The 14,582-nt window shown below is 37.9% G+C and overlaps 1 protein-coding gene across 1 annotated transcript; it reads left to right on the forward strand.

Moving 5' to 3' along the window:
- Positions 1-1,025: 1,025 nt before the first annotated feature.
- On the forward strand, positions 1,026-1,865 carry LOC145987016 (uncharacterized). The gene has a single exon (XM_083121477.1). It carries the CDS (start codon positions 1,026-1,028, stop codon positions 1,863-1,865), a length of 840 nt encoding a protein of 279 aa, XP_082977603.1.
- Positions 1,866-14,582: the final 12,717 nt, after the last annotated feature.

The raw sequence follows: 14,582 nt of genomic DNA on the forward strand, positions 1-14,582 counted from the left end.
ATGGTCATGTTGAAGTGAGGTTGGCAGGAGCAAAGACTAAGGTGGCTCCAATCAAACAAATGTCTCTACCAAGGCTAGAACTATCAGCGGCAGTTTTATTGACACGATTGCTCGTAGTAATCTCCAATGCACTATCCTACAAATTGGAAGATGCGTGTGTGTGGACTGATTCTACCATTGTGCTTGCTTGGTTATCCTCAACACCAAGCAGGTGGAAAACATTTGTAGCAAATCGAGTGGCAGAAGTGCAGGAGAGTCTTCGTCGTGAACAATGGTCTCACATCATGGGAAAATCAAATCCTGCAGATCTTGCTACAAGAGGTATCAGTGCTTCAGCCTTAGCTCAGTGTGAGTTATGGTGGGCGGGACCAGAGTTCTTACGAGCAACTTCATTGGCAACGTTTGATCATCATGAGACAAGCAACCAAATTTTGGAAGAAGTTACAAAAGAAGAGAAGAAGATTGCCATTACAGATATGTTCAGTACAGTAGAAGAGGATCTGATCAGTAGATATTCAAGCTTTTCTAAAATGCAGAGAATAATGGCATGGATCCAACGATTTGTATTCAATGCTCGTCAGACAGTGAATCAGAGAAGGCAAGGAGCATTGACAACTAAAGAGCTTGTGACAGCAACGACCTCTCTTGTAAAACAAGCTCAGAAAAGTGAATTCACAGCAGAGTTACCTTGTTTACAAGCTAAAACTCCTCTGCCAACAAAAAGCACGTTATTGTGTTTGGCTCCCTTTGTTGATGAGGCAGGTGTCATTCGTGTTGGAGGGAGGCTACACAAAGCAAGAATAACAGTGGACCATAAACAACCAATGTTGCTACCTGCAAAGCACAAATTGACTCACTTATTAATTAAAAATGAACATTTACTTAATCTTCTTGCTGGTCCTCAGTTAGTGTTGACTTCATTGCAATGAACATTCTGGATACTGAGAGGGCGAGATACAGTGCGTAACATTGTGAAGAAATGTGTAACTTGTCATCGCTTTTGTACACAAGATGGGGAACAATTAATGGGTAGCTTACCAGAATCTAGAATCAATCCTTCTCGTCCATTTATAAATTGTGCTGTGGATTATGCAGGGCCCATACTGTTGAAGGAAATGGTTGGACGCTCTCGTAAGCAGTATAAGGGTTATATTGCCTTATTTCTTTGTTTCGCAACGAAAGCAGTTCATTTAGAAATAGTGAGCAGTGGTACTACAGAGACGTTTTTGGCTGCACTTCGGAGATTTGTATCTCGTCGTGGAAACCCCAGTAATATTTACAGTGATTGTGGAACAACGTTTTTTGGCGCTAATAGAGAGTTAAAGGAATTCATGAGATTGACAAAACAACCAAAGCACAATGAAACTATTTCAAGTTCTCTAAGCAGCTTAGGCATCCAGTGGCATTTTAATGTTCCTCGTAATCCTCATGCAGGAGGCTTGTGGGAGAGTGGTGTCAAATCAGTTAAATACCACCTCAAAAGAGTTGTGGGGAATGCCCTACTTACCTTTGAGGAATTGTATACAGTATTAACACAAATAGAAGCATGTTTGAATTCCAGACCGTTAACTGCTCTATCCAGTGATCCCAAGGACATGCAGGCACTTACTCCAGGCCATTTCTTAATAGGAGATGCATTGATAGCTACTCCAGATAGGGACTTTGCTACAATAAAAATGAACAGACTGTCGAAGTGGCAGCTCGTGCAAAGGCTGACACAGCATTTCTGGCGCAGATGGTGTAGGGATTATCTTTCTCAGTTACAACAACGTCCTAAGTGGAGAAGGGAGCAACAAAATCTACAGGTCGATGACAGATCAGAGATGATCAACTTGCACCTCAACAGTGGCAACTTGGCAGAGTAATCAACGTTCATCCAGGTGAATATGGATTGGTTAGAGCAGCAACAGTGAGAACCAGTGAAGGAACCTACAAGAGGCCAGCAGTGAAGCTGTCCCTTTTACCAGTGAGTGAAGTTGAACACCAATGAGAAAGAACTTAAACTTTCAAATTTATGCATAAAAGGCAATCATTAGTTTGTTCAATTTCTTTTTAATTTTGTGTTGTCATTTTCAGTAGGAAATTTTGGGAAAAGTGCATTCAATTTACATTTGTTCATCAAAAATGTGTTCTAATTTTGTGTATTTAGTAAAGTGTTGAAATTAATCATTTCAAGGTGGGCGGTATGTTCCGTACCTCGTGCCTTTGGAGCCAAGATGGCCGAAATGTTATTCTCTGGACACTAGTGCCTCCTGAAAGTGAGAGAGTGAATAGTCTGTAAAGAGAGAAGCAACGCTATGTAAGAGATGTATTGCAGGTTGGCTGCAAATAATGTATATTTTGCGACGTATACATCAGTTCGATGTAATTAAGTGTCTCATTTATGTGTATTAGTCTACCTACAGCACCATTACCTTCCTGGAAATGCTACAAACAGCGGCCGAAATAAGAAAAGTGTCTTCTTGTTGGATGACGGGCGCGAACAACGTCTGTGCAGGAAGTGGAATCGTTCTCGGACGTAATTTCCGTATTCCACTGTTTCTCCTTAACCTGCAGTCGGTTCTGTTCTCGCACGTGATGTTGATTTACATAGTGGAGCAGTAGCATTTTAAAGCGCGTGTAGTGACGAATGCGGTCAAAGTATCTACTGTTGAAATTTTTTGAAAGTGAAAAGTTTTTCAACACATTCTCCTCAATTGAGGGATGAGTGGCTGGTGGTTGAGGTTTTCACCGAAAGATGTCCTACACGTACTTCTGTGATTCTTCTCCCGTTTGACACATTTTATTCCTGTACTCACGGAACAAAGAAAGCATGTAAGTGGGCATATTTCTTTGCAATCCTTTTTTTTTAAGATTGATCTTTTATTGTACGGTTAGGCCTATTATATTTTACGTTGTTATTCATTTCACGTGCTTACTTGTTGTGCCATTCAGGATAAGTATTTGAATGTTTTCTTTATGTGTAAGGGCCTCCCTGATGGCGAAGTGGCCGACTCCGCGACGAGGCGAGGTAGAGAGCAGACGTGTCTAGCGAGCGCTCCCGAACTTTCGTCAAGTAGAGTATAATCAACACGCGGAAATTGTTTCTACAGACAGGTGAATATTATACTAACAGCAGAGCGAGCAGCTCAGTATCAGTGACGTTAAGTGTACGTATGTAATTTCTGAGTCATGCCGGTCAAAATGTTAAATACTTTGCAATTTTCCTTCGCCCGTGTGCAGCAAAGACCGACCACGCTCGCCATCCATGAATGGATGAGAGATGTAGTGAAATTGCGCGTTGCCGACGTGTTGAGTATCGAAGTAGACTTTGTAAAACACCAAGTGTTTGTTAAATTAAGCACCGAACAATTTTGCACGGAAGTAATAGCACGTAGTAAAGGAACCTTCGTATTCACAGACGATACGGGAGAATACGATATACCAGTACATAAAGCAGACAAACCTGTCACAATCGTTCGTATTCATCTAGTGCCCATGGAATTACCAGACAGTGCCATAACAACCGAAATGTCCAAATACGGAATAGTACAAGCAGTACGAGATGAAGTTTATTCCACCACCCTCCCCTACCCAGTCAGAACGGGCAGGAAAATAGTACGCATCATCCTACAAAAACCGGTGCCATCTTACATACAGTTAAATGAAGAGCGTTATTGGACTACTTATGAAGGACAACCTAAACTCTGTTTTAGATGCAACGCGCAGGACTACTTACATCATCAGTGCCAGAATAGGGTGGCAAGGCCGACACGCACCGCTGGATACGCTGCAGCGGTGGTAAATACACCCCCCAGTTCTTCACACCCTCCTAGGGATTCAACTGCTCATGTCCAGGATATCCGAACCATTTTACCAGTACCGGCATACCGACAGGCTACACCAGACGACCACAAGGAACAACACGAGCAGATGGAAGTCACTGAAGACCACGAGACCAAGGTCAGTACTAAGATCTCCAACCCCCCACAGTTAAATCCGCAAGAAAATAATGCAAGTGATGGGAACAAGGAAAGTGTGCACGAAAGTGCAAGTGAAAGTGTAAGTGGGAACGAATCTATAGTTCCATTCACCCTATTCGACTTCCCGAATCAAGACCCCCAAACTCCAACAAGTTCGATGTTCACAGCAGCAGAATTTCCAGCACCTACCCCCAAAAAACCCCGCTCACGATCCGCCAGGGATGCGAGGAAAAATGCAACAGACCACATGACCTTACGTCCGAAGAAACAAAAAAAGGATGACGTGGTAAGTACAGCAGTAGAAATACAGCTCAAGCCCAAGAGAGAAAACCCCATTCAACCAAACCCTTTTTTAGGAAAAGAGGAAAAAAGCTTAGAACTAATAGGGGCAGGGACACATAAACCAAGTGATACAGAAATGCCTACAGTTCATATCTCAGGTAGTGAAGAAGAGATATGAGTGAGTATGCCCAGCGTCAAAAGTGGAACAATGGCAGAGCATAAAGTACAAAAAATAATTAATGCATTGCTTAAATAAGATCCTGCCAACCCTAATGTACACATTTACATTAGCAACGATTAACCTTAACAACTTACAAAGTCAGAATGAACTAATGGCGTTAAATGATTTTTTGTCACAGTCGGATATTGATATCGCCTTCCTACAAGAAGTAGGCATTGACAATTTTTCAACCCTGACAAGGTACAAGGTTCATAATAATTTTACTGCCACATATCAAGGCACAGCAATAGCGGTGCATCAAAGAATTGAATTACATAATGTCACCTTCCACCCATCAGGAAGATTAATAAGTGCGGAATTAGGTCCTTTGTTTTTATGCAATGTATATCCGCGTTGAGGAAGTCATAATAAGCATGAACGAGAACATTTCTTTTCGACAATCTTAAGTCCAGAATTAACATCGCATACATTAAATGCGTTAGTGGCTGGCGATTTCAATTCCGTCCTAGACAGGCAAGATCAACAACCAGGTTATAATTTCTCCCGGGCACTCTATGAATTGACAAAAGGTCTACAGTTAAAAGATGCATGGAGTTGTAAAAATAGAGACCAACCAGGATTTACACATTTTACAACTCGAAGTTCCTCACGCATTGACCGCTTTTATATAGCGAAGGGTTATAAAGAAAATGTACAAAGTGTAAGTGTGTTCCCTGTGTGCTTCAGTGATCATAGTGCCTTAATTTTAAAAATAAAATTGGAACAAAACAAATCACATATGGGAAGAGGATACTGGATGCTAAATTGTTCCGTATTGGCGGATAAAAATTATGAACTGTTAATAAAAGACACTTGGCAAGAGTTAGTTAGGTGTAGATCACCCAGTAAGACTCTGACAGATTGGTGGGAATTCATTGTAAAACCAAAATTTCGTTATATTAGTAAAATGTATAGTATAGACAAAAGTAGAGATTTTAACAACATGTATAATTTCTATTATGCCGTGTTACACGACTTACAAAGTCAAGCTTTACAAGGTCATGTAAATAAGCCTTACATTAACGAGATGAAATCAAAATTACTTTCTTTACACCGAAAAAAGAGAAGTATCGTAAAAATCAAAAGCAAAAAGTTACCCTTGGATAATGACGAAGAGGCAAATTTATATCATATTTTACAAGAGCATAGACACGTTAAAAGTCACCTAATAGCAGAGATAACAGACGCTACGGGACAGGACACAACTAATCCTAGAGTAATTCAGAACACATTTTTACAGTATTATTTAAACTTAATGGGCCAAGCTTATAATCCCTTAGAAACAGAGTGGGACTTCACAAACCATGTGACAGAGAGACTAACAGAAGAAGAGCGTACGGATATTAGTAAACCCTTTACGAATACCGAAGTAAGAAATGCAGTTTTCAAAGCGGCCAGAAATAAATCAACGGCAGAGGATGGCCTGCCCTCAGACTTTTACCAAACCTTTTGGAATCTCATAGGGATGTTTTCACGCAATGGGTTAATGAGGTATTACAGAGTGGGAAATTAGGGTCCTCAAGTCGAACAGGAATAATGGTTTTTATTCCAAAAAAACTGAAACCCAAAGTGGTTTCTGACTACCGCCCGATTACAATTCTAAGTAGTGACATTAATATCATTAGCAGATGCTTAAACAACCGCCTATTTCCTTACATGCACAAACTAATAGGGGACACAAAATATGCATGTAATCCTCAAAGAACGATTCATCAATTATTACAAGCCATACGTGACGTAATCATTACAACACAAAACCAGCAAGCTAGCAACGCAATTTTATCGGTGTATTTCTCACAGGCTTATGATAGAGTTAGTCATAAATACATGTACAGTGTTTTAAAGGCTTTTGGTTTTGGAGACACCTTTATAAAATGGATACAAATTTTGTACGGAGACATTCAGTTAAAATTAAAAATTAATGGGTGTTTCACGAAAACTTTCCAAATGAAAAGAGGGGTTTTACAAGGAAAGTAGTGTAAAAGTATATACAACCAGGACCGGAAAGTATGAACCCCCCTCAGGCAGATTTGCCTACACTTAAAACTAGCTCAACATGCCCATATGAGCTTTTTGCTCAAGTGTGGAACCCTGTCTAATCCAAGATTTTTGTAAAAATGCCCTCGGGAATTTCCTGAGAAAGTATGACCCCCCTCAGATTGATTTGCCTACACTTACAAAAGGCACTTCTGTGAGATTGTTGTCCATAAATTTGTTAAAAATATGCCCTTCTTGATATTTTTTTTGCCCACACCTAAAACTAAGCCCCCCACACCCACCCACACCCACACATATTTACTTCCGGTCCACTTCCGGTTCACTTCCGGTCCACTTCCGGTCCACTTCCGGTCTGCCTACTTCCGGTCCACTTGTGGCCTATTTCTGGTTTATTTATATTGCATTATGTTTTGCAACAAATTATTAGACGTGTTGTTTTCTGATTGGTTGGTTATGACATAAAGTGATGATGTGTTATATTCTGATTGGCTTATTGTTTCAGATGCTTTCAATGCGGTCTGTGCTTAGGCTATATAAAGAGATTTTGCATTGCATATCAGCCAGTATTGAGAGAGTTGTTGAAGAGTAAGGGTGTGTTGTTGCAGTGCTGCTCATATTTTTTTAAACACAAAAATATTGCAAATTTATATAAATTGAATTACAAATCTATTTGATTTAATATACATAATTTTTGACAACCTGTCTTAGGTTTATTAAGTATAGAGTTTTGATTTGAACCCCAAGAAATTTTATATAAATACCAAGGCCAAAAATATTAACACACATACACACATACACACACACACACACACACACACACACACAAATCACACTGCTGAACCCAACTGATATTTTTTATTAAGCATAGAATTTTGATTTGGACCCCAGGAAATCTTATATAATAAACAACAACAAAAATGCCAAATCAAAAACATTGTAATCAATGCAATAAGAATATATCCAGCCCCAATTGGGCTAAGCACCAAAAGATTTGTAATCCAGACAAATACAGAACACCCACAAAAATATGCCCAAAATGCCATAGAGAATATAGCATGCAATACTTCACATATACACATAAAGGTACTTGCTCTGTACAGTCATCAACATTGCCCCCACAACCATCTACATCTGGTCTGAAAAGAAAGCATGAAGCACCTGTTAATGCTGGACCAGCAAAGCAGCCACGCTATGAACCCATCCATAGCAGTTTTAACGGCCAATTAAGGGATCACCGTTTTGTATCAGAGCCAAGATGTGGCATTAAGAATTTTTTGAACAGTATAAATCCTGATGTGCAGGCAATTCTAAATGCACAAAATGGCTCTTATAAGCTGTCCCTCAAATTGTTTACACAATATAAGAAGCCAAATGGCACAAAATTTACACAGCCCCACTTAACAGAAACTGTACCGGTATATTCAAATGCAAATTTAGACAAAATAATAAGCAGTTTGATAGATCAATTGATTATTAAACACTCTGAATTTGCTGCAAAAGAGTCTGGATGGAGCCTATGCGGTTCTCCACACAAGTTATATGTTAATATTTCTGAATTCAGCCCATTACAAGGATCTACATATCTGCCATTACCTGCCAATATCAAAAACAAAACAGCCGTGGTTAATATAAAAAATAATGATGAGAAATGCTTTTTGTGGTGTATTTTAGCTGCTTTGTATCCAGTTTCAAGCCATCCTGAGAGAATAACTTATTATAAACAACATGAAAATGATTTTGATGAGGCAATGGAGGGTTTAGAATATCCAATGTCTGTTCAGAATATTGATAAATTTGAAAAAAAGGCCAGGAATATCAATGGAAAACAATTATCTATTAATGTATTTATTTGTTTTACTGGCCGTGGCAATTGCTTGATAGCACCTCTCAGGATCAGTACATTTGATGATGATTCTGCTGTTCCGATTGATCTGCTCTTAATTGAAGGGGATGACACATACCATTACACTTTGATACATAATCTTGAAGCTTTAGTCAGAACACAACTAGACAAAACTCATAAAATATTCAAGTTGTGCAGAAGATGTTTAAGTGTTTTTGATGGTAGAAAAATAATAAATGGGGTTCGTGAAAAAAATGCAGAAATTGCTAAAAACAAGTTAATTGAGCATCTGAAATACTGTGGCAATTATAAACCTGTTCATATGGTGATGCCTAATCCAAGTGAAAAAGCCAAATTCAAAAAATTTGAAGCCTTGTTGGAACACCCAGCATATATAGTCTGTGATTTTGAATCAAATCTCAAACCCCTTGCATTCTGCAGCCCAGACCCTGAGGAATCTTCAATTACATCATATCAATTACATGAACCTTCCAGCTTTTATTATGTGGTTGTACAGGATGGTGTTGTTAGTAAAGAATATTTATACATGGGAGCAGATGCCATCAAAGAATTTGCACATAGAATAGAAAATGAGTGCCATAACATAGCATCTAATATTTTATTAAAATCAAAACCCATGTTGCCTTTAACAGAGAAACAGATTGAAGATTTCAACAATGCAGAAAAATGCCCGGTATGAAATTCTGAATTTTCAGATACAAATAACAAGGTTCATCACCATTCTCATACAGATGGTAAATTCTTAATGGCCCTGTGTAATAGCTGTAATATTAAGATCCAGAGACCAAAATTTGTCCCCATATTTTGCCATGGAGCATCCAATTATGATTTTCATCATTTGATCAGGTACGAGGGGTTTGACAAGCAGAATTTAAATATTTTAGCTGAAAATAATGAGATATATATTGCTATTAGCAAAATAATTAAAGTTAATGGTGTTCCTATTCACTTAAGATTTCTTGATTCCTACAGAATTTTATCGGCTAGCCTGGCCACACTGGCCACTCAATTATCTGATGATCAATTCAAAATTACATGTGCTTTGTTTCCAAATCAGGACCTGAAATTAATTAGGCGGAAGGGTGTATATCCATATGATTATGTTACAGATTTTTCTAAATTTGATGAGTGTTCTCTGCCACCACAACAAGAGTTTTACAGCAAAATCAGAGGATCTGGAATCACTGATGAAGATTATCACCATGCCCAATTGATGTGGAACAATTTAAAATGCCAGACATTTGGTGATTATCACAAGGCTTATTTAAAACTTGATGTGACCCTCTTAGCTGATATACTGCAGGCATTCAGAAAATTTTCCATGCAAAATTATAAGCTGGATCCAATGTATTTTTACAGTGCTCCGGGCCTAGCATGGTCTTCAATGTTTTTGAACACTAAAATGCAATTGGATCTGATCCAGGATCAAGATATGTATCTGTTTATGGAACAATGTATAAGAGGAGGCATGGTGCAATGTTCTCAGAGATATGCCAGAGCAAATAACAAATATATTCCTGATTATGATCCAGCACTGCCATTAAATTATATACTGTATGTGGATGCAAACAGCCTCTATGGTTATGCCATGATGAAAAAACTGCCATATGCAGGGCTTGAGTGAGTCGAAGATTTCAAAATTGAAGATCTTAAGGATTTTGATGACAGTCACTATGGTCTATTCTTAGAGGTTGATCTGACAATTCCTGATGATTTACACAACACATTTTCTGATCTGCCCCCAATTCCTGAGGTTAAGTGTTCACCTGGCTCTAAACAGAAGAAATTGATGATGACTCTAGAGCCGAAACAGGATTGTCATATATTACAAAAACCTCCAGTTCCTGATGAAACATGTTGTTCAAGTGACCAAAATTGGAAAAGTTTTGAGGTTCAGGCACTCAAGATGGTTGAAGCCATATATTGATACAAACACAGAGCTTCGAACATCTGCAATGAGCCAATTTGATAAGACCTTGTTTAAATTGGTGGTCAATTCAGTGTATGGCAAAACAATTGAAAATGTCAGAAAACATATTGATGTTAAAATAATTACTGACACCAGCCGGAGCAAAAAATTGATTGCAAAGCCCAACTTCAATTACAGAAGAATTTATGATGAAAATATGGCACTTTTCAACATGAAAAAACCAAAGATTAAGTTTGATAAACCTATTTATGTAGGGGCTGTGATATTGGAATTGGCCAAATTACACATGTTAAAATTGTATTATGATGTGCTGAAACCTTTTTATGGTGATAGTGTAAAAATGATGTACATGGACACAGATAGTTTTGTTCTTGATATTCAAACAGAAGATGTTTATCAAGATATTGCACAGCCTGAATTGTTTAAATATTTTGATACCACTGAACATTCAAAAATTAAACCCCACAACAAAAAGGTGCCTGGCAAGTTAAAAGATGAGACACTTGGTGATGTTATTGTGGCATTTGCTGGGTTAAGAGCCAAGATGTACAGTTTTGAAACATGTAGTGGTGTTGTTGCCAAAAAGGCCAAGGGCATTGGCAGAGTAACTGTTGACAAAGAACTTGAATTTGAGGATTACAAAAATTGTCTCAAATCATGTAGCACAATCAGAACATGAGAAAATAGAATTCAGAGTGTGGATCACTTATTGACTAGCAATACTGTAAGAAAAGTGGCTCTGGACCCACATGATGATAAGAGATGTATTTTATCATGTGGCATACATACCCTACCATGGGGGCATTGTGATTTGAAAAATGGCAATCAATGCCCAATTACAGAGCATGATTTGAAATAAATAAACATGCCTATGAACTTATTTGGGTTCAAAAAACAGGCTATTATGGAGCTGCCAACACCACAACCCTCTTCTGATATAATATCTAAACTGAGTGCTTTGTTAATTATTCATCTGAACAGCATACTTACAGATGCTAATGATAAAACAGGTAAAACATTGTACATATTTAACAATAATTTAAATCATTACCAATTACCTGTAGGTGGTCAATTGCAATTTATTACAACTCCTGAGGGTGATGTCAAAATTTCAGTAGGGAGAAATATTTATAGAATTAAGCACTCAAACATGGTTTCTGGCACTGTTTATACTGTTTCTGCTGGTGACTGCTTATATATTGAGGTACCTGGATCCTATGACAAGCTTATACCTTTCTTTATAGAATTAAGAATCAGATATTCAATAATAAATAACCACTAAAACAAAAACGCCTAATGATATATTTGGCCATACAAGACATGAAGATCACAGTGATGAGATTCTGATGCTTGATGTCAGAGTCAAGAAATTAAGAAGTGATTTACAAGCTTTACAAACCACACTCAATGCCAGTCTTCAACTAGAAATTACAAATTTACAATCACAATGCATGGACCCTCTTCTTAAAATTGATCCTGAACTCAAATTATTGCTTCAGAAATATACTGATCTGGCAACATTGGATAATTTTCAAAGTTTAGAAGAAGCTGTAGCAGCTCTTCAAGCCAAATTTAAGACCCAGGCCACCAACTCTGAGCAATTGAAACAGCAATTGGAGGAACAGATTAATAATGTCCAGACACAGCTCCAAACAATTGTCAAAAGCATAAAATCACAAGAAGATTTTGATCTAGTGATTTCCACTCTAAAAGAACAGATTCAATCACTCCAAATACCTAATCTGGACCCTCTGAACAATGCCATAGCCGAGGTTAAAGAAAAAATTGAGACACTTGAAAATTTTATGAACAATTTGCCATCTTCTGATGCTTTGAGTGCAATAACTCGGAGTGTTGCAAACATCAAGCTGCAACTTGAAACATATGAAGATTTTGGAAAAATTCAAAGTACCATAACCCATCTTGAGGGTACAATAGCAGCAGTGCAAAATGATTTGACAAATGTACAAGAATCTCTAGAATCTCACCTGCCCGGGATTGTAGACACACTTGTCAGTGTCCAGCAACAGATCACAAAGCTTGAAAACCTCTACACTGAATCTGAGCTATCTCATTTTCATCACTTGATCGATGATATCCAAACAAAGCTTGAAATTTTACAACAATCAACACCCACTCAGGCAGATATAGCCCTGCTCCAAAATGCTATGCAAAATGTGGCTGATGCATCTGAATTAAATAATGTGAAATTGGCACTTGAATCTTTGCAAAATACTGTAACAAATCTGCCTACATCACAGGAACTTAAAAATATTAGGAGAGCAGTGAATCGCATATTGAAATCAGAAGATATCAAGAATATCCAGACAGAGATCAAACAACTCACTCAGACAGTGGCCACTCTACCAACTAATCAACATATTAATGAACTGCATGCCCTGTTTGAGGATATCAGAAGACAGGTCCATGATCTTACTGCTCAAAATTCAAAATTGGCAGTTATTGAAAATTTGCAACAAATTGTAGCTAATATCAAGCAACAGCTAGGGACCATGGAATCCAATCAAGCAAATGCCCTGTCTGTTTTTGCCACCCAGCTTCAAGAGATTGTGCAACAATACAAGAAACTTGTTGTGGACATAAAAATCAAGCCAGAGGCCATGATGATGATGTTAGGACTATTAATGAGCACCTTGAATCTGTAACAAGCAGATTGCTTACAGCAGAAAAAGAAATAACAGGCATAATTGAGAATCCAAAACATACAGTAATTCTTGAATTGTACAGCATCCCCAACAAAGAATATGATTCACCATTTACACCAGGTGGCAAAATATATATGCTGTCCCCTGCTCAATTTTATTACCAGTTTTTTGTTGGGGGCACACTTAGACCAATCAAGATCAAATATTGGCTTCAACCACAGGCACACCACTACCCCACCTTATCAATAACAAATGCTGACAACAAACAAAAAATCACCAGTGTAGAGTTAGAGGATTTTACAGATCCCAATACATTAGAAACATCTTTTGCTGAAGATGATGGCTCTCTGGAATTTCATATACAAATAGGAGACAAATTATATTTAGAAAATCCTGTAGTATCAGCTGCTGAACACCCCATAGTTGCAATATTCTTGTTTTCATATTATGTCTAGACAAATTATTGTTGATGAATTACACAGACAAGCCAGACATAATTATAAGAGACTGCCAGTAGTCACAAAAGGCATAGATGATTTATGGCAGTGCGACTTGATTGAGATGGCAAGTGGACAGCTGAAAAACTTAGACAAAATCAACAAGGGCTACAAGTATCTACTCACTGTAATAGACACATTTTCAAAATTTGCCTGGGCTGTGCCACTCAAATCCAAGACTGGAAAATGTGTTACAGAAGCCTTCAGGACAATCATCAATCAGAGTGGAAGATCACCGCGCTATTTGCAAACAGATAATGGCAAAGAATTTTATAATTCTGTGTTCCAACAATTTATTAAAAGCCAGTCAATACAACATTATTCGAGTTACAGTGATCTCAAGGCCTCAATTGTAGAGAGATTCAACAAAACCCTAAAAAATCTTATGTATGAACAATTTACACTTCAAGGTAATTATAAATGGCTTAATATTCTTCCAGAACTTCTACATAAATATAACAACTCGGTCCATTCCACAATCAACATGAAACCCTCTGAAGTAACTTCATCTGATGAGCAAAAATTGATCAGGACTGTTTATTATCCTAGATACCAGCCAACAACAAGAAAAGCCAAATACAAGGTGGGTGATCAAGTAAGAATCAGCAAATATAAGCACTTATTCAAAAGAGGCTTTACAAGAAACTGGAGCACTGAATTATTTACAGTGGTTCAAGTTAAACCTGGGACCCTTAACACATATATAATAAAAGACCACCGAGGAGAAATTCTCAAAGGCCGGTTTTATGAAGAAGAACTCAACAAAACTAAACAGCCTGACACATATCTCATAGAAAAAATCATCCGCAGAAAAGGCAACAAGTTATTTGTCAAATGGCTAGGACTTCCAGAACACAGCTGGATCGATGCAGACAAAGTGATAATATGAACACCTGGGATGTTATAAAGAGGCTGCCAGAACCTGAACAGCAGATTAAGAGAAATGGCAAGTTGCTGCCTGATAATATTAGATGTCTTATTGTTGGGCCATCAGCTTGTGGTAAAACTACACTAATGGTTGATAATTTTTTATTGGCACCCAACTGGTTAGACTGGAAAAACAGGCACTTGTATGTCTTCTCCAAGAGCTTGGAACAATTAAAATATCAGCAGCTGATGAAGCTATATGATGGATTGGATATAGCCACTTTTGAACCAGATGT

Source organism: Lepisma saccharinum, chromosome 4 (genome assembly GCF_977018435.1).
Source record: "Lepisma saccharinum chromosome 4, izLepSacc3.1, whole genome shotgun sequence".
In the NCBI taxonomy this organism is placed as follows: Eukaryota; Metazoa; Arthropoda; class Insecta; order Zygentoma; family Lepismatidae; genus Lepisma; species Lepisma saccharinum.